The sequence below is a fragment of the Mixophyes fleayi genome, chromosome 6 (genome assembly GCF_038048845.1).
Source record: "Mixophyes fleayi isolate aMixFle1 chromosome 6, aMixFle1.hap1, whole genome shotgun sequence".
In the NCBI taxonomy this organism is placed as follows: Eukaryota; Metazoa; Chordata; class Amphibia; order Anura; family Limnodynastidae; genus Mixophyes; species Mixophyes fleayi.
The window spans coordinates 124,947,728-124,969,746 of NC_134407.1; the positions used below are offsets into that span (position 1 = coordinate 124,947,728).

General features: G+C 39.8%; 1 protein-coding gene across 1 annotated transcript in view; it reads right to left on the reverse strand.

Annotated features, from left to right (window-relative positions):
- Positions 1-22,019, reverse strand: part of OSBP (oxysterol binding protein) — a 28,143-nt gene that overhangs the window by 1,945 nt on the left and 4,179 nt on the right. Inside the window, exons 2-11 of the mRNA XM_075217283.1 lie at positions 13,320-13,528; positions 12,525-12,775; positions 11,765-11,957; positions 11,559-11,667; positions 6,669-6,720; positions 4,468-4,599; positions 3,723-3,968; positions 3,034-3,154; positions 2,833-2,936; positions 37-132 (exon numbers count right to left, since the gene is read on the reverse strand). Of these exons, the coding sequence (XP_075073384.1) occupies positions 37-132; positions 2,833-2,936; positions 3,034-3,154; positions 3,723-3,968; positions 4,468-4,599; positions 6,669-6,720; positions 11,559-11,667; positions 11,765-11,957; positions 12,525-12,775; positions 13,320-13,528 (1,513 nt within the window). The remainder of the gene's footprint in view (positions 1-36; positions 133-2,832; positions 2,937-3,033; positions 3,155-3,722; positions 3,969-4,467; positions 4,600-6,668; positions 6,721-11,558; positions 11,668-11,764; positions 11,958-12,524; positions 12,776-13,319; positions 13,529-22,019) is intronic.

Sequence of the window (22,019 nt, forward strand, 5' to 3'; positions counted from 1 at the left end):
TGCGTATCAGGATGCAAAATATGGTCAAAGACTCACCTTGCGTGCAATGTCCCGAGAGAAGTAACTGTAAGGAGCAAACTTGAGTTTACACTTATCCCCAGTCTTGTGATTGACAATTTCTATCTCCCCTGACTGTCAAGAGAGAAGCACAGATATTAAATACCATAATTGCAATTTTATTTTTCAAAAGAGTGTGCAAAGTTAATTACTTCCAACTAAATGAATCCTTTACATTAAAATAATACTGAATATTCACTTCCCTTGGGAATTGCAATAATCCAAGACCAGCAGGTTCCCCAATGTCTGTATGGTCCAGCAACACTCTTCTAATTTCCTGCCTGTTTCCAACTTGCTGTGGAGTTTTCAAAGCCCTTCTTATGTGAACTTCTTATGCATGTCAGAGCCTCTGGAACTTACAGACATCAAGGAAACCACTTGATTGGAACGCCAAACCCGGGATAAGTAATGTGGAGTTATCCTTTAAATTCAAATACGGAAATTTAATTAAAAAAAAAAACAAAAACAAAAAAAAAAAACCACAACAAAAAGTTTTGATATTTGTTCTAATGGGATACAAAAATGTCACAGTGACAAATAAAAATATAAATATAGTCCAAATCCTTGGCATTGCTGCAATATAAAATTATAGTAAATAATTGATAAGTTATAATGGTAAATAAATAAAAAAAATATTTAAAAAGAAAAATATATTATACAATATAAACAAAGTCTAAGCAGTAGGAGGGCAACTTATGTATTAAGCACAATATACATACTATACTATATACTATAATAGATGCAGTGCTGTAGTATACAAATGAGAATTAAAATAAATGGTAAAAGTTAATCAGTCATAGGTATGGAATCATCAAGTAGAATAATAGTGTCTTATTTAAATGATGCAAAATCAAAATTGAAATCTCACACATTTAAATAGTTTTGTACTGCAATGTGCCAATTTAGTTTATTTCTACACTACTGTTGATACTGACTTTCACTGTACTATTGAAATACACCCACACTCTTTGGGATACAAAAGGTTTTTTTCGTAGTTTTCATTGAAACTCCACTCTTAGAGGTTGTAGGGGGACAAAGACAAGACATGGTTTATGTTTCACATCCAGGAAGCAAGGCACTGACAAAACAAATAGAAAAAAATACACCTATTACACACTATAACACCTCTGTTCCTCCTTGGTTTAAAAGGAGTCCAGCAAGTAGATAAGAAAAAGGCCTAGTACAACAGAAATCATGGTTTCGTGGGTGGGTTGATCTGTGCCCCTGATCTGGAAACTAGGAGAAAGGGATTTAGCAGCATAGAAAAACAGTCACTTATGTCCCAAATCTGTTCCGCCAGCTCTCCATGATGTACCGCCCAAGAAGTACCAAGCGCCCTGGTCGAGGGTGCCATTAGCCTAAAGGGACGAGGACCCTGGCCATTGAATAGATCTGATGGATTGTCACCCTGAACCAGCAAGAGAGCAACTTGCAGGAGGCACTGTATCATGTAGTATGGCCCTCAGGGCATGTGAATGACGAAACATCTGACAGACAGATCCACATGCAACACATTACACCCAAAAGAGTGACACACTGTTTTCTTAAGAGTTATTATCTTTTACCTATATAGCACAACCATAGTACACAGCTTTTACAGAAAATATTTAATTAGTCACAACAGTCCAATTTCAATTGCAAAGACACATGATGGAATTACCAATTCCTACTTGATGTGAGAACCTTAGGCTGTCAAAAGGAAATTGTACAAAGGACCACCTTGTTTTTCTGGAAAACTCCATTCTCCCAACTTAGCCATGTAGGATACCCAAACTCTAGGATACAAATAAGAAGAAGGGACCCTCCAATTTTCAGTGAATATATATATATATATATATAAAAAATGTGTGTGTGGTTTTCTTTATTTTATTTAGGATATAGGGACCTCTCATCTGGTGACAACTGCTCAAACTCAACCACCCAGCTGCCCATGCACCAAAAAATATGTCACGGAGATGGCCAGAGCAAAATGCTACACACAGCAGAATGCTAGATGCTTATGAGCTAGGGGCTGCGAGAATTCTTCTGATAACTCACCACTGTAGTATGGTCTTTCCCTGATCACCTGTTCCTTGAGAAGTGATGCGAATCTTACATCGCCGCAGAGTGCTTTTGCGACCGTTCTGGAAGCACTCTGTGGCTAATTGAATATGCCCCTAAAATGAACCTTTAGCACCCAGATTGTTAGGGTATTAAATGAAGTCTGAAGAAGCATAATCCCATACCTCCCAACCAGATTTAGGCAGGACACTCCCGAATTGTGGGGACTGCCCCAACATCCAGATTATCAGGTCATTTCTCAGTGACGTCCCTTGAGCAGGTGTGCATTAAAGTGTTTTTTTAAAGGGACGGGAATGGGGCTGGTGACAGCCCAGCACTTCAAAAACGTGCCAATTGCCCCCGGAAAGGGCGCAGCACGCCCCAATGTGATGTGGCATGATTGTATGCCCCACAGTCTTGGATTTGAAATTAATGAATGTTGGAAGGTATGCAACCCTGTTAATACTCTTCACTAAGCTTTACTAGAGGGCAGTGCTTTCTTGTACAAGGCAGAGATGATGGTTTATAAAATAAAAAGCAGTGGAAATAGTCATTCATTTTACAAATATGTTGATAACATTTGAATGATTCACTATACGACATTGAATTACCCTTCTTTAAAGCTGTGGAAATAACTGCAAAACAGTTATAAAACTTCCTTTAGTGCATGAATGGAGGTGTGGGGGGGGTTTCAAAAGAAGCAAGATGGTCTAACATCTTCAGAAACTACCTTACCTGGTCAATCCATAATTTTCCTACAATGATGTTGTGAACAGTTGTGATGACCTTCTTCCATGTGTAATGGTTCCCAGAGTTGTGAAATATACAGTGTATGGTACCTAGGAGAGAAGGGTCAAAGAGTCAAAGCCAATAATTGAAGGTGAAGTTTTTGCCTCCCAACTACTTTAATTTTTCCAGTTAAATATGGACTCTCACCGAGAGGCATGATAGAGAGATATTTTCCTCTGAACTTGCTAGTGATCTTAATCTCCTGCCGCAGGGTCCAACCATTACGAGATTCAGCATGGTGGGCTGCTGCAGGGGGGTGATGGCTGACCTGGGCGTGCAAGACAATAATTATTATTTCTTACAAAAGATAAGAGGTGAAATTCCAATAACTAACGTATTTATTTATGTGGAGGTCCAAAGGTCACAAGATGCCTGCGTAATGTTTGGATTTTGTGACCAAATACTAATTCTAATCCCTTCTTTATAATACACCTATTGCTTGTACAGTCAGTTATTTTATAAACTGAATATTGGTAACAATGCAGCCAATTTAGTTAACCAGAACCTCAAACACTGGTCAGACATAATGAATACTGGTTCATGAAGTGCGCAATGATGTGAATCGTTCTCATCAATGAATAGGCTGCACTCTTATGAATACTAGTATAACCCACAAAACTATGCATATCATGAGCGCAGATAAGCTCTACGACTGCTTCTGCATCTCTAATGTGTAAGGAACTTGGCACTTACGATGCAGGAAAATACAGCTGGTCAATGGTATCACTCTTGTCAAAACACATTGACGTTCAAAACATCTGTGTATCACTTACTTAAGTCAATCATGCCTCAATCTACAATACAAAACTTTGCTATAAATAAAATGCATTTCAGACCTGCTCACACAGCGAGCGATAGCCACAATCCTCCATGCGATCCAGCTCAAAGGTCTCTCCCAGCAGCGGGTTGAAGGGTTTGCTGGGCCGGAAGACTGTGGTGGAGTATGAAGATACTGTAAAAGCAGCCACTAAACATAGTTGCTCAAGTGCACTCTCGCACTGAGCCCCCCGGTCCAGCAGGGTGTAGTATTCCAAGTCCTCAGTCAGACGCTGAAGCATTGAGAGTGGCTCGTTGAAGTTCACCTAGCAGTAGTAGGAATGTGAGAAAACATAAGAAAACATATCTGCTGCTTGGTTCTTTAGCCTTGAAATCTCCATAACTCTTCTGGTTGTTCTTGTTTGGCTACCTCTATTATATCTCATATCGTTGACCAGAAAAACCTGTCATGCACTGAAGAGAACAAAAGGGACTGAAACAAGCCGTCTGTAGGTTATTCTGTGGGCATATAAAACTATGGCTCTCTAAAAACCCAGAGGGTGAGGCATGGAATTAATAGGCCTATATGTAAATGGTGTTGCCTAGAAGGCTGTCCTTTTGGAGTAACTTATTTTTATATATACTCAGTAAATGGGCCCTGTCTGCAGTACCATATAACTTTTTTTTTTTTTTTTTTTAAAGTTCAATGGTGGGATACTTAGAAAAGTCAATGAGTGGTTGATATGAGGAACCTCTTATACACACAAATTGTTATACATTTGTCCTCTGATTTTAGTCCCCATTACAGATCTCACACACACTTACAGGCATTGGGATCTTGCTCAACTCTTTCCCAATGCAATTTTTCATAACACTCCATAGGTTAAGGCTGTAGTTGGGTTTATATGGAATCCGTGTGCGTCTCTCCTTCCTTGTGTCTTCTGATGGTGGGCGCACCTAATGTAAAGAAATTAAACTGCAACTAAACTGCAATTTAACTAGGAAATGATGAAGTGAAGTGACAAATAAAAGGCTAAGAGGAGAGTTAGAGAACATTCTGTGTATGGCCTGTATGGCTCATGGGGGAATCAAATTTCACGTATGTAACTTGGAAGGAACAAAAAAGGATTAGAAAGAAGACAGAATGGAAGAATACAGTGTGATGATGAGAACAGGGACCAAACAGAGAATGAGTAGGACTTGTATTAGGGGAAACATAAATCAAATATGTGGGATGGCACATAAAGATGTAATCTGGTGGGTGAAATGTATCATAGGATAGCAATATTATGCTGTACTCATTTTATTTATTTTCTACTTCCAATGTAAAGCGGTCATAAATTGTTCAACATTTCATACATTTTACAAATATTTTAGAATGGATTTAACTTAAAATTTAGTGATGTTTAAAGAATTTCGTTCTGGGTATAATTCTTTAATATTTTGTATTTGCGAGATGTTTTATTCACACAAGGAGTATCTATTAGCTAGAGAAGATAGCTTCTGTCGGTTTTGCAGCTTAGCAAAAAGTGACAAGCCCTTGAAACGGAGGTAGAAAAGCTGGAAGTGGACATTTTCTTCAATAATTAAAATAGCAGATATGTGCAAAAATGCATTTATTATTAGAATATAGATTCCTAAAATAACTTATTTTTAACTTCTGCACTGTTTTGTGTTCTGTCACTTTTATTTCTATTTTGCAGACCTTCACATTACCTTAAAGAGGACACACCAGATTATGACCTAAGCTATACACTACATATTAAATGGTGAAAAGGATCTGTAAACGAAAAACAAAGGTAGACAAACGTGTTTGAGTATTTAATTTACTTATATTAACTGAGCACTAAATGGCAGGGCACCATCTCAATTAAAAGCTTTTATATTTATATATGTTACCTTGTTTTTCCCAATGTAAGATTCCATAAAAAATATGGACCCAAATCAGAGAAACAGAGACCTCAATGATATGTACATTTGCATTTCATTTATTTGAATGGTGTTAATAAAAAAGTCTTAATATTTTGTCTGTACGTGAAATACTAGGAAACAAAATATATGCTAATACTACAAACTCACAAGATGAGCTACAAAAGCCTTTCCTAACCTCAGCACTAGATCTTGTGACCAAATTTCCTATGAGTCAGTTAGTCGGGTCACAGGCACTACACATTAGTTGTAGGGAACAAGATGCAACAAAAAAAAAAAAAAAAGACAAGAGATCTTACAGGACAGGAAAGAATAAAACACATAGAATGGTGAAAACAGCACAAAGTGATCAAATAAATTGGGTGTAATTAAAATGCGATTTATAAATTACTTGTATATCATGCTTGCTATTTGTTCTAGGAAGAAAATGATTGTGATGTCAAACCCCTTTCTTCAGAAGCAGCTCATCTTCTGCCAAGCAAATTTAAACACACACCCAACCCCCACCCAAAATTTCAGTAAAATTCTATACTGACCCAGAGGTAGTTTTTAAAGAATATAGAGGGTTTAAAAAAAAATAAAAATGAAAATTACATATCCAAACAACCAGTCAATTATTTAATTACGTGGGAAATCTGTCTCGGAACACTGAAAGACAGAACATTACCCCATACGCTCAAAATGTTTCTTTTTTTGGTTACTTTGTCCTTATTCATAATGCTCTGTATCACCATACCAAGTTGCTGTGTTCCTCTACATTAAACTGACAGACAATTTCTCCAAGCTCACATTCCTCAATGCACTCTAAATCTTTCCACTGTGGCTCATCTGTAGTCCAGTACATGCAAGCATGTTTGAACCTATCTTTTTGAAGCAGCAAATGTTCACTTTGAGTTTGCACATGCACTCTCTGGTGTTCATATTTCCATAGAGACATTCCATATATGTAAAACTGGAGCCAAATTTTCATGTGGTTTGAAGAACTAAAAGAGGTTTTCTGTTGTAAAAAAACAACAACCCATGTACGGAATCCCACTGTTTCCCACTATTTCTTTATTTAGTAGGTTTCCAGCATTAACATATACTGCTGCACTCACCTGCTCCTCCATGATATCACAGCTTGCAGCGCTAATGTTGCTACCAGATCGCCTGTAAAGAAATAAATCTATTAAAAAAAGGTTTCAGTCTCATTTGTGTGGTCTGTAAATGATCTTAGCTCATAACATGCAATTGCATAATTGTAAAAAAAAATATTGTATTTTAAAAGGGATGTAATGAGGAAAACAATGACATTTTTATACCTATGTTAAATCCTTTTCTACGAATCTATTAGGGGACACTGGAAACATTGTGGTATAAAAGCTCAGCCAGGAGTGTGGGCACTTTAAATTTCTTTAGCAAGTTGAACTCCTCCCCCTCTATAACCATCTGCGTGCATCATAGAGGACAAAGAGATCCTCCGACTTGTGCACATCATAAGTCCTATGAACATAGGCTCTCAAAGGCCTGACATTATCCCAACAGTGAAGAGAGATAGAGACCTATAAGACAAATGCCAGCTCTAAAATTCTCCTAGCTGTAGAGATACCTGGAAAATCTGTATTTTGGCTAAGAATCTTTAACTCAATCAAATCCAAAGATTCGAACGAAGGATGCTGGAATGCTGTCAACACAAAGTTCAGATCCCAAGGAGCTATTGGGGGAATGTACAGAGGTTGCACGTGAATCACTCTGTAAGAAAGTCTATACTTCCGATAACAATGTCAGTTTTCTCTAAAAGAAAACAGAGAGGGGCGAAAATTGAACGCTCAGGGAGCCAAGTCACAACCCGCAATCCAGACCCTCCTACAAGAAAAGCAGTAAACTGAGCAAATTAAAGGAAGAGATAGAAAACACCTTCCTTTCACACCAGAAAATCTCTCATTCACACAATAATTCTTAGCCAAAACTGGTTTTCTAGCCTCAAGCATGGTTTAAGCCGTAACTTAACCGTTTTTCTCTGAACGACAGACACCACAATGTACCCGCTTTCATGGTGAGAATGTCCATGTACCATGACCTTCTTGGCCCAAACGCCAAACGTCTTTTTATCATCTCCAGGACATACAGAAGCATTGCTACCAGAGGTAAATCAGTTAAAAGTTTCAAGAGACCAACATAGCATCTATCAACATGGCCTGCAGCTTCCTTGTTCTTGAGTTGAAGTGCTCCACCTTGTACTTCAACCGAGATGCAATCATGTCGACATCCGGCTGACCCCATCTGTTCAAAAAAAGACTTCTGGATGACGGGACCATTTCCCTTGGTAAAGGGCCTGCCTGCTGAGGAAATCTGCCTCTCAGTTTTTCATCCCTGGAATGAACACCACAGCTCTAGCCGAAACAGTTCTTTGCCCATTGGATTATTTTGCAGGGTTTCTCTCATGGCAAGGGAAGTCTCGGTGCCTCCCTGTGGGTTGAGATGTTGAGATGTCACTGCCATGGCATTGCCCTTCTCCACACAGGTGGTGTAGAGAAGAGATTTGCATGCCGCTCAGTTCCAGCACAATTATGAAGAGTGATGGTCCCCCCAGACCAAATGCTGGGTTTCGTTGTCAACATAATCCACTCCTAAACCCTGGTTGAGTTTATTTGACATTCAGCCACCAGAGGACCAACTGACACACTTTTGAAAACAGTCTGATGAATTGGTTGGTCAGACTTGTGCCATTTCAAAATAAATTCAGTCTGGAACGCTCTCAAGTGGAACTGTGCAGGACTGAAGGACCATCTTAAACAAAATCTTCACACAAACATGAACATCTATCTGCAAGCAAACAGAGACTTTACAAGTCTCTTAAAAAAAATAAAATAAAATAATAATAATAATAATAATAATAACATTTTTTATTCTAAAACAACACCCCCCTCTGCTGTCAGGTATTGAACAGCAGCCCCAGGAAAACCATACGCAAGGTGTTAATTTGGATTTTTTGCAACTGAAGTCTGTGCTGGTTTTTTTATGTTTTGCACATTGGCTGAAAGCAAGGACACGGACCCCATCGGAAGATTATCCAGATAAAAAATAACAGTCCCCCCACTTCCCAGGACCTCAGTCATTACTGCCATGGTATATGTGTACACCCTCAAGGCTGTCACCAGGCAGAAATGTAAAGCCCGAAACATAAAATTATAGGTCTGAATGGCAAATCTGAGAACACCGTTTTGTTCTTCTCAGATCAGAACATGTTAGTATGCATCCTTGATGTCCAATGACACCAAGAACTCTATTCCATGCTGTTTATGACAGATCTCAGACTGCATCTGGAACCTGCCCACACAAAGATAGAATGTTTTGGTTCAAAAAGGGCTGAAAATATCAGTCTGGTTTCTGAGCCAAGAAAAGATTTCAGGAAAAACATAAGCCTGTCTAAGAAAGGTAGAGATTCCAGAATCCTCTTCGACTGTAAGTTTTCTACCAGAGTGTTCAATATGATAAGACCGTGGAGGCCGAAATTCCCTCCCTTACGAGTCTGGGATGCAGAGCCGCAACCCCCAGATACACTGATGTACTCAACAAAGGTCAGCAATTCATATCTAGGTCTGGTAGACTGCAAGCCCCCTGTGCGCTGTTGCGACCACCTCGCAACACAAGCCATGGCTAAGATGGATCTAAGAGAGGCCCCATAGCACCACATAAATGTACTTGAAGATGGCTTCATCCTGCTGATCTACGCCATCCTTAATAGCCACTGCATTAGGAACAGTGGTGGCCTTTGATAATCACTTTGTGGGAGCATTCGCCTTGGGAGAAGACTCCCATTTAACAATATTCTTAATGGGGAGAGAAGAAAAGGTCTGAAAATTGTAATTTACATTCTAGCTTAATCCACTCCTTAAAAAGTAAATCTTCCAACCGAGGGGAAGAAGTGATGAAATCCAAGTGTCTTCCGCTTCAAAAGCGAATTGTCAGGAATCTCAGAGACTTGTGTCCTGAATGTTTAGTATATGGCACATGGTCTGTACCAAATCATCCATGCCCTGCTTTCTAGAGGGATCTCCCTCAACACATGAAGACTTAGCAAAGTCAAAATCTTCAGTTACCTTGCCATCCTCCAGTCAAAAATCGAATACACTCTCACACACACTCCAAAAATGAAGCACTGCCCCGACTCTTGGGTCGGAGAGATATAACTGGAACAGCAGACTCAAAAATCTTATCCAAAGAGGGGGAGACCTTAACACCCCCCTGCACTGCCATTGATAGGCTTCTAGCACAAGTAGTCATGTGGAACTGCTACAAGGCCCAAAGGACCCGTGGCCTAGCAGCCTAAGCTGAACGACACTCAACCTTACAAGCCTTACGAAGATGTGCAACTAGCTGAGAGCACTTAGTTATGTGCTGGGCCAAAAACCTAGTGCAAACTGGTACTGCCAGATCAGTTAAAGGACCCTCTAGCTCACAAAGCCTGTGATCTTAAGACAGGCAGGCGGAGCAACAAAGGCATCTGTGCCTGACTATACTATATAAGCCAATTTCGAGTGACATTTTCAACAGGTAAAAATATTTACAGATCTCAACCCACCAGCCTCTAGAAGTACTCGGATATGACAGAAAAAGTTAGAGACACAAGACAGCTGCAGAACACAATAAAAAAAGAACAGAAAGTGAACCTGCAAGATGGACTTCAGATCCCAGCATGTCTGAGGGCATAAATCTACTCAGAATACCACCTGCAATCTATTACTTCTCTATGAGAGTGTGTATAGAAGGGGAGAGCTGGAGTTTGCAGAATGGCTGTCAGTTTTGGCAGTCTTCTCAGACAGCGAGAGCTCGCCGAGGAGGAGATGCTCGTTGTGAGGGTCCAGCACACACCATGGCTACCGTCTCTAAGGACGGCCCCCCAAAACCCAGACTGCGCCTAGTGAAGAGTTAGTGGACAGTTACCCACACTTGACCTATCCCTTACAATTTGAAGAATCTGCACTCACTGCCGAAGTGCGGGCCCTGTTTAAGGAGCCGACAGCGGCTTAAGTATCCCCACTCCTCACAAATAGTGACAGAGGCCCTCATGGATCGGTCGCAGGAGGTACAGCTACTCAGAATACTAGTTCAGTCATCACACAACCATTGGAGTTGTGCTGATGCCACTGAACATCTTCGGTGGTAAACTATTTAAAATGTTAAAGAATAATGTTTGCTATAGCATTGTAGTAAAAAGCAGTGAAAGTATGGAGAAAAAAAAAACAGCTCACTTCAGTAGGCACTGAAATGGCCTCCTTGCTGGCACAGGGGTATAGCTGGGGAGGAGTTAGACCTATTGTATATTGTATATATTACAGTGCCAGTACAGCTTGCTGTGCCTCTATACCACAAGGTTTCTAGTATCCTCCAAGTGGAGGATGGAGAAACCTTTTTTGGATTTGGTAGTTTATAAATTCACAGTGAAATAACACTATTCTGCTGCATATAATGTAATAAGCTGCATTAAATGGTCAGTGAGTACACATCCTAAGTTTACCATTAAATGGTCAGTGAGTACACATCCTAAGTTTACTATAAGTAAGCTTAAATACTAGTCAGGCTTTCACTACAACAAATTGCCAGTCTGGCAGGCAGACTGGAGATGTACATTACAAACAGTTTTACTTAACAACAAAAACAGTGCAATTTATTTTTCAATACAACAAACCTTCCAACTTACACACAGATTGGGTTACTGCATCATTCATTTGCAATTGGACAATACATGATGCATAGGATTAATGAGTAAAGTAAAATACATGTGCATACACTTTTTTAGACAGCCTTTCTCACTGCATATCTGTATTTATTAACGTTAGTGGTGACTTCCACATTGCTTGGACACATACATCGAAAATATCAAAAGAACATACATAACTTCCACATATCCTCTCTTCAAAATATTTCATCAATTCCCTATGCATTTAATTAGATGTACTGCCCACATTACACCCAGACTGCCCTCAGGCCAGTCTCACACTTACTTATGCCCAAGGCCATCCTGGGAAGGACTGCTTATGATTTCAGGAGCATCAAAGAATTCGTTCTCGTCATCCTCATCACTGAGGTCCCCCTTTGCTGCCCCGCAGGGGTCTAGAATAGTACAATTGAAATGTCACATTTTGTAAACATCCCCCGATTACAGAGAAAAGCAGTTGGTTGTGCAGAAAAGCCCTGTGCCCCCCCTCACCTTTAGTGACCCTGCCACGACTTTCAGCTGGAAGCACAGTAGCCCCACGGAATGCCCGTTCCAAGTGGTTGTGCTGCTTTGCCAACTGCTCGAGAGTTTCTTCCAGGCGTAGCCGCTGATCTCTCTCATATTGCAAAGCTCTCTGCCAGCGCTTACTATGACTCTCAGCAAGAGACATGAAGTCTCGACACGCCTACATAGAAATTGAATAGTGGCAAAGTATAAAAAGTGGCAAAATTTAGTGGCATTAGTTACATGTATGCTACACTTGAGGGATCTTTATGTATTGCTCAGTTTTTTTCAGTTGTAGATTTCATTGTATATAATTTTAAATTATCCTACTACCTTAGGTTTGTGCTTTAGTTGCTCTAAACATTTTGGTTTGGTTCTGCTCACTCATATTTAATAAACAGATAAAGGCAATAAGATAAAATAAACAAGTGCTGTAGGTGTAAAGATTTATATTAAATCATGCCCTAGAAAAAACAAAAGCTGGATTTGTTCAGAAAAATGAAGAATCTGCAGTGTTTTCATATGGGATACCCTAAACATGTGATGGGCTACAAAACAGAAAAATATGAAGTGATGCTCTGAGTGAAGAATTCAGCTCAAATTCTTACGGTTGGCCAAGGCAGGTAAAGAATATTTAAATTAAATTAAAAAAAGCTTGCAGTCTGTGGACATACCCTTTAATATAAACCAAATTATAGTACAATAATTTATATTTTTTTCCATCTCCCTTCTATTTCCACATGCTCACATTTATCATAGCGTTGGAGGTGATCCTGAAGAGTGTGGCTCTCTCGTTGACCTGCTTGATTTTGTCCGAACTGTCTTGTGGGAGACGCAGGCTCTCCAGCTCACTCAGAGAGCGTTGCAAGGCAGTCCCATGTTTTGCAATAAGATCATTGCATGTACCCAAATCTTCAACCTTTCCTGAGAGTGCGCGCAGTGTGCTATGAACCTCAGCCTTATCCGTCTGAGAGGTGGGATCCTCATCCCCTGAGTCATCTGAGTGACAAGGGATGAAAATATGAAAAATATTGACGTTACAGGCAAGAGCAATAGCAAAATATATATGCAATCTGTGTAGGCTAGGGAGAGGGCTATCCCTCTAGAATTATCTTGTTTTCTTACAACACCTTTCAATAAAGTACATGCTTATCAAACTAGTATAAATGGGAGGGTTGAAGATTGGGAACGCTCCAGTTGTCGTTAGGGTTTAACAATCAATATATTTGTCAAGATATTATATCAGTGCTGAGCAAGGAAGGCCCCTCATACAGATCTTGATCTTTAATCAAGCAGAGGCTATCCCTTTTCACAAGCATGACAACTGTTTGCGCAACAGTATTCCAAAATTTACCAATCCCATGATGATAAACGTGCCCTACCAATTTCCTCTGAACCTAGTTGACATAGGTCTTCCATGTTTATCTGTGAAAAGTCAAATCGGTACAACCTGGCTTAGTTCAAATGTACTTTGCGAAGTATAGACAAGCATTGTATTTCAATGACACTCAGCGAATTTTGGAGAAATATACCTATACCTCACCTGACTCTGCCTGCATTTTGACGGCCCGGGCCTTAGCCAGCTCTAGGGCTGTAATCCAGCGTTGACGCTCCACTTCTGAGCTGGCTTTTAGGTGGTACGTCTGTGCTCCCCCATTAGAAATCACAAAGTTACAGGAGTCCTCCACTGAGATGTTGGCGGTGGCGAGGTTGATTGTGCCACGACAAGTATGCCGCATCTCTGCCTTCGATCTGTATTTGGCACAAGAAAAAAACCAAAAAACAAGTGTTAACTTTACATGTGGCTGTTATTATTAGCGGTTGTTGTTATAATCTGTTACTGAACCAATGTAACTATCACGAATGTCCATTTTCTGAATTTTTAAGGAAGAAGCTATGTTTGCATCCTAAACAGCAAGGAAACAAAGTTCCGTAGTTTGGAATTGCTGAGGTGGTCTAATGTGCTTCTACATCAAATAACATTCCCCTCTAAATGCATCCACATGAATACTCTCAGCCTGTATTTGAGAAACTGTTTGACAATGAAGCTCATGAACAGACTTCTGTGCACTTTCCCTCCGCTCCTTTAAGATCTGAACCCTGTACAGCTTTTTAAGTTATACCAGCTTTGAAGGGAAAACAGCATACGGAACAAGCAAACCCACTATTGGACAATAATGCTTGCTAAAACCTGTGTACTACTGAACTTCATATGCAGGGGCATGAGACAAATAGTGTACTGTGTATGTATGTATATATATATATATATATATATATATATATATATAAAAAATTTTATGGGCTTTAGTCAGATAATGGGTATGAATAGGACTTCACTGAAGATCAGGGTCACATTTAAGTAAAATGAATGCAGAAATATGGCTACAGAAACTCTCACCACTGCACAGGATATCAAGTGATTCTACTTAACTGAATATTTGTATTGCATGCTATCTATCCCACCTCTTTATTGGGAGATACCATCTTTAAAAGTTGCAAGGGTGGGCCTGAGCACTGAGATGTCAAAGAGCAACACATCAAAAACGAGACTGAGAAGCTATGTCACTCCTCGGCAGAGATAGCTGCGATGTTTCATAACTATTATTCTAAACGTTACAATATATCCTTGGACACCTCAGCTACTGACCGGCCCCTTAAACAGTTAAACATCCGCCTTTTATCTAAAGGAGGAGATCAACTTTTCCACTCTTACTGATAAGTATGATAGGATAAGCAATTACTGGAGCAACCCTTTTTCATCTGGAGAGCTAGAGGAGACCCCTTCTGGGAACATCCCTGGTCCAAACAGCCTCACCACCTCTTATTACAAAACTGCCAAAAAGACAGGCTAGCACCTTTAATGCTTCAGACTTTTCACTTCATCTCCAATCAAACATTTTTCCCACCCACTCCCTGGCGGCACACATTACAGTTTTACCCATGGGGGGGGGGGGCGAATACCTGTCTCAATGCCCCAGCTACAGACCCATCTTCCTACTTAATGTGGATATCAAATGGTTTACCAAACTCATAGTCAACAGACAAACTTATTCTACCTAAACTGATACATTCCCATCAACTTAGGTTTTGTTACTGCTCGCGAGGCTCGAGAAAACACCACAAAATTAATTGACCTGGTCCATTATGCATTCACTTCCTATATACTCTCAATCATTCTGTTCACAGACGCCGAAAAAGCATTCGATAGGGTAAGTGGTACTTTATGCAGGAAATACTTAAACACTTAGGAATAGGTCCTGCCGGGAGGATTCGGGCTTTAGATAGGAACCCGATGGTCAAGATCAAAGGAGATTTCTCTGCAATGGTTTGGATCACCAATGGCACGAGAAAGGGCTGCCAGCTGTCACCAATGATTTTTGTATTATGTATGAAAGCATTAGCACGTCCATTAGGGGTAATCCAGATGTCTCAGGACTGTGGATAGGGGATAAAGAATTTAAACTGGCTCTTATTGCTGATGACCTCCTGGCAGTCCTCAAAAATCCCATTGTTTTGATTCCCAACTTGCTGTTTGAATTTCGGAGATGTATCTAAAATAAAAATTAATTATACAAAATCTGTTGTCCTCAACATCTCGGCTTCTCCAGGTTTATTTGAAGGCCTGAAGCATTCTTTCGCATTCGTCTGGCATCCCACCCAGTTAAAGTACTTGGGGGTTATTATTAACAGAGACGTGTCCAAAACATTAGCAGACAATTTCTTGCCCATAACAGCAACAATCCGCAAGGACTTGAGAGACTGGCACCCTAAGAGCTTTCCCCTGATAGGGAGATTTAATATAGTTAACAGGAACCTAGTCCTGTATTTTCTAAACACTCCTCCCATCCATATTCCCATCCTCTGGTTTAATGACTTACACCTGGCGATACATGACCATCTTGAGAGGCAGAAAACCTTGCTTCAAGCATGATATCCTTTATAAGCACAAACATGCAGGAGGTCTACAACTGACAAACTTCACAACGCTGTAATGCCAAGTAGAGTCTTAGGGCTATATTTATTAAACGGCGGGTTTGAAAAAGTTGAGATGTTGCCTATAGATTCTAGTTATCATTTAGTTAGTACATTCTACAAAATGACAGCTAGAATCTGAATGGTTGCTATAGGCAACATCTCCACTTTTTCAAACCCGCAGTTTACTAAATATACCCCTTAGACTGGACAAGAGGCAAGAGTGTCAAGTAGTGGGTGTGGATGGAGGGATTCATGCTGAAAGCTTCAATCCAAAACATTCCTTGGCACGCCTTGTTTCCCTTTATACATCAACTGATGAAAACCCCCTACTTTAAGGCATTAGTCCAGGCTTCAAACTATTGATCACATATCCTCCCTAAACTGCCCCTTGACTCCACTATTTGACATTTCAGACTCTCCCATGGGTAAATCTGGGACGACCTTTGTCCACTAGGCATGGGTATCACTGGTCGACCAGCTATAGTAACAGAGTTGATGAGGTTGAAAAAAGACACCAGTCCATCAAGTTCAACCTATTTTGGATCTTCTGCGATCCTGCACTTATATTTGAAATTAATCCAGAGTAAGCAACCGCCAATCTGTTTCAATTGTGAAAATCCCCCCAGACTCAATATTGCAGTCCTATTTTTACCCTATATCCACTACTATCCTTCATTTTAATTAACGGCCGTATCCCTGGATACACCTTTCCGCTAAAAATTTGTTTAACCCTTTCTTAAACATATCTATTGAATATGCCATCACAACCTTCCCTGGCAATGAATTCCATATCTTGACTGCCCTTACTGTAAAGAACCCCTTCCTTTGCTGGTTGTGAAATTTCCTCTCCTCTAACCTTAGGGGATGACCACGTGTCCTGTGTATGGTCCTTGGGGTAAAAAGTTCCCATGAAAGCGCTCTGTATTGACCCCTAATGTATTTGTACATAGTAATCATATCTCCCCTTAGACGCCTCTTTTCTAAAGTAAACATGCTTAAACTGGCTAACCTTTCCTCATAACTTAATGACTCCATACCCTTTATCAATTTTGTCGCCCTATAGTAAAAGTGTCGGGCTCCCTGCCATTCTCAGACATCCAGACAAAATGGGACTTGCCCAATTCTCAGGTGCGGCGATACTTAGAATTAAAAGATTTCTTTGGTACCCCAGAGGTCTGTAAGATGGCAGGGCGGGAGATTGCTACATTTGAGACCTTGTGCATAACAACTCAATATCTAAAGCTCACACTCTCATCCATATATAACATTTTGATTGAACACTCCTTTGGCTCTTTGTCAATATAGACTGGGAACGAGATTTGGGAGCAGTCATCTCAGAACACGACTGGCATGACATTTTTCAAACAACACATATTAGTTCAGTCAGCGAGTTATAGAAAGTCCTATCCAGAAGGTAATGGTGTCCTAGTCTGCTGGCCAAGATGCACTCTGGCCTCTTTGATCTATGTTGGAGGTGTAATGCGACCCCTGACTCCCTACTGCATAATTGATGGGATTGCATACATTCTGCCCCTTCTGGAAAGCAGTGATACTCATATCTAAGGCAATTACCGGGGTTGAGGTCCCAAATTATCCAAGTTTGCTGCTTAATGTTAGTGAACTGGCCATTTCTCAGTATAAGAAATTTATCACAAAATATCTTAATTGTGTCTAAAGGCTGTGATGTCGGTCCACTTGATGTCCCCCAGGCCACGTCCATAAAGGAATGTTTTGCGAGTTTGGGCTTTTATATGTCCATGAATGACCTGATTTTATTGCCCGTGGACAAGTATCACGAATATTGCACTTTGTGGTTCAATTGGATGGAATTCAAAGATACCCCACTGTTTGCCCTTTGGAACAATTAGTTCTAGACCTTGATTACCAGGCTTACTTCTACTTAGATTACAGGCACCTGTTTCTCAACCTAGCAAAAAAGTGATAATAATGTTCCCAGTTCCCTCATTTCCCTGCTTTCCTACTTCCCTCAGCCCTCCCACCTTCCCTATCCCATTATACAGCATAAATGTTATATTGTTCAGTTTCTTTCTATCTGCATCCTGCTAATGTTTTCTTTTTGAGCCTATAAGCCGATCCGAGACAGATGCATGGCAACAATATGTTGTTAGGGGATACACATCCCGAACTCCGTTGCTGTGGGACAAAATGAATGGCTTGCAAAGTAACAAGAGTAGCTATGTGCAGACTGGTGGATTCACGTGGAAAAGTATGACAAAGCAATTGAACATGTTATACTTGAACATTTCATAGTAATCCCGTTACCCAGTGTATAAATCAAAAAGGAGATTTTTAACATTTTCGGGTTTAGTCATGAACACCTTTTTTGTTTAATGGACTGTAACCTCACTGTAATTACAGAAGAATGTATATGCAGGTACTAGATATAGTTCTATGCTATCATATTGTGCCGCCTATAAGAACTCAGGTGTTTGTGTCTGGCAGTTCTGGTCCAGCCCCCAATAACATACTCAGCCGCAAAGGATGTAGCATATGCTTTGCCACTGAGCCATGGCTCCCAAGATACTGTATTGTGAGAGGTTTATCCCACGTCAACAACACAGACAAGGTGCTCTGAAAGAAGAAAAAAGGTATTCCTGATAAGAGAAGATAGAGAATGGCACCTATTTGAATGGTGAGCTTTGCAGGCATTCTAACCAGTATCAGATAAATATTTTAATACTTCAGAAATACGCAACGGAAAAATCAAAACATATTGGGTAAAGTCAATTTTGTACATGTGCTCCAAATGATAATTTAATATGCAAATATTTTTATTCAAATATACATTATAGATCTCTATGGTAAATGTGATCTCCATACTATCTAAATTTCAGGTGTGCCCTGTTCTTAGTGCTGCCTGCTCTTTAGCGAGTACATAGGTCACGTTTTTCATGGAGATCAATAATCTTTACAGTGACAAGAGATCAAGCTGTGTATGCAGTGAGTGACAGTCTAAATAGATTTATGGGTGAAAACAAAATTTACGACCATCTGCCTAACTGCTGCAATAGTAAGGGTTAACAATCTTGGAGATCTGCACCAATGTACAAAAATTACAGCAATTGTGAATATGAAAAGGATGGGTACTGAAAGCTATGATTATGGTCTTTTCAAACTGAATTGAAAAGTGTCAGCTGAAGCCTCCAGCTCACAAGCAGATGGGTTAGAAGCACCTTTAATACACTCATTAAAAAAGGTGAGCAAAAAAAACAAAAAAAAAAAAACAAAAAACAACTTTGGCAGTATCAATTTTCAAACAAGTAAATTGTGCGTGGTTGTTTGTTTAGATATGAACACTCCAGTTGTTTAGATATATTATTTAGTCCAATGATATACAAAATTGTGTCAACGATAACGCTCTTTAAGGGCTCGATCACATCTAGCTGCTGTTAAAGTCCTTTTCAGCAGCCAAATTGTGAAACTAAAAGATAGGGTGACTTTCCTATGGGATCGTTCCCACCATTTTGCTCTAAACGCCACATCTAAAATTTTAGAATGCGGCACAACCTATTTCTCATGCGTTAATGTAGGCTACCAGTACAACAAATGTACATTAGTTGTCGTGTTTTTTACCCAATTACCCAGTGCATGTATGTAAACAAGCCCCTTAGGGTATGCATTTCACAAAACATTACATCTATGTTTGAGATGAGTGAAACACATTAATAAAATAAAAAAAATAGAAAAGTATGCTCTTCTGATGATTTTGACAAGTGTTTGCAGCTATGTTCATATTGCAGTGAGATGCGCCTGGACGATTTTACTCTGTTTACACACTTAACAGAATAGGATTAATTAAACAGCGGGCGTATCAGCTAGTGGTATCAAGAATAGTACAAGCTTTCCACTTAATTACATGTGTTCCATTTGAAGGCATGTGTGTACATACCCTTAATACTTTCTAAGATTATAACACAAGCAATTGGCTATGTGATAATTGTCAGGGGCGCACCAAGAGGGGTGGGGTGGGGGGGGGGGGGGGTTTGGGTGTTCCCGGTGCCTGGAAACCCCCCCTCCCAGCCTGGGTCAATGTACGCTTGATGTAACTTGCCCTGTGTATATGATGGGTACAAAAATTGCCTGTGTATATGACGTGGATAGGAAGAGTTGGAGATCAGGCCAAGCAGTGTCTAAGATTATAGACACACCCCTATGCAGACTGGTCATGTCCTATGGCAGCATGGCATGGAAACACCTCTCTACAAATCCTGCGTCTGCCCCTGATTGTTGCACCCCCCACCCCCATGTATTTATTATGGATAAAGTCAAGAATAAACTAGTTATCATCCAGGGAATCTCAGATGAGCATGTGATATTTGAGGAACCTAAACTGAAAATTGGAAAGTCATTTGCATAAGGCATGATTGTTCGCTTGGGGTCAGTGCAAGAGTTACCCCCCCCTTCCTAACCCAACATTCTTTATCAAAATAAAACTTGTTTATGGCACATTTTTTCAGCAACTAGACTAGACGGCCTGCATTTCATCATGTATAAAATACTCGGTTTAAAATAACGGAAAACAATGTTACAGGTCGAGACGACAGGAGGAGCTGTACAAATACATATTGATCAATACGCAGTTACCATGCTTGTGAAGGAGCTTAAGATGCAGAAAGTGAGTTCATGAGCTGTAGGTGTCTTCCCTGAACACAGTCATCTCCTAGTGTCAGCCAGAGATCTCTCCTATGCGATAAGAACGCATCAGCTAGTGGTGTGTGAGCTAGTGCTATCAGTGTGCAGTGTCCTTAGAAGTAGTTATGCTGACTGTTGATGCAAAGTCTAACACATTTCCTTCACTGGCAATAGTGAAACTTAAAGTGGGGCAAGAGAGTGCAAGTATTTCTTTTCATACTTTAATCAGGAAGTATGGCCTTCAAGGGAGATTCCAGGAACCACCAACCTCCTATGTGCATACCTATATGTTATGCTGCTCCACTTTACTTCTTGCTTATACAAACATCAGAGACAGGCATTACTATTATTTTGAGAGGTCTCTAAAGACATGCAGTATATAAGGCGTTGACAGCTCACACTTTTCTGAGCTGTATGGTAGTTCTGGTAGAAGAAACTGGCAGAGCCAAAACTGAAACAGGAGAAAGAAAAGTGCAGAAGTAAAGGATGTTTTAGGATGAAAAAAATAAATCTAAAAAGTTTGTCTCATTTACATTATTTAACCAAGCAATTACAAAAGCAGTAACAACCTATAACAATACCCTCAGGGTTTTTTTTCATACCATTTTTATTTAACAATTTTAATCATCTACATTGTTTTATGACCACTGTAAAGGTAACGTGGCATTAGTCCACTAATCAGTAAGTAGAGTTCAATTTAGAGAGTTGGGCATTATTTGGTTGGGTTATCATTATCATTAGTTGGGTACTAGACAGAACTGACAGGTGCCAATACCTTTGGCTCCTAAGTACTAACATGGTAAAGGGAATTACACTGCTTTTTGGGCCATCCTTCCAATGGTAAAAGCCAGAAGTACCATCAACTACTATTCTGATAAGTCTGTCCAGTTAGTTACATCCTGCATGTATGTATAATAGACCATCACATTTTCTTTTTACTACAAGTTATATTGCTGCATCATTATAAGGTCTTCATAAAATAAGTGAAAAATTATTAATACAATATGTTTCTTTTTGTGCACAAATGGCAGACACTACGAAACTACTAATAGTTCTATTTGTATTCTATATACTCTTCATTTCTAATCTATTTAAAATGCATATAGTCTAGAAATCATTCTACTCCGTTTAAAAAATTTAAAAAGCCATTCAATGCAACAGTCAGTCCATAACCCTAAAAATACAGTTTTTTCAGAAGCCTACGTAGATTGCACGGAATTCACATGGATTGAGTTAAAAAGAGAATGCTCAGGGGCAGGATTCAAACGGCTCTGGCTTCCAGGTGCTAAAATCACGCAAGGATTATGCACTGTCACCTGCATCATTCAACTGACAATCTCATATTAATATGGTATGGCTGGGCCAAAACAAGGGGCAATCTCAGAAAATACAGAACATTTGGGAGGTAGGACTACATTGCAAACTCACATTTTATGGAGGATATTAACCTTTATTATTACGCAGCACTTTAATGAGAATGTTTAATCATTTAAATGAGTTCCTGCCCCAGTGGATTTTTACAGTCTAAATATTATACTACACAAACACACTAGGATTCATGTCATTGGAAGCCAATGAACCTATGTTTTCAGACTTAATTGCAGATTTGGCTCAT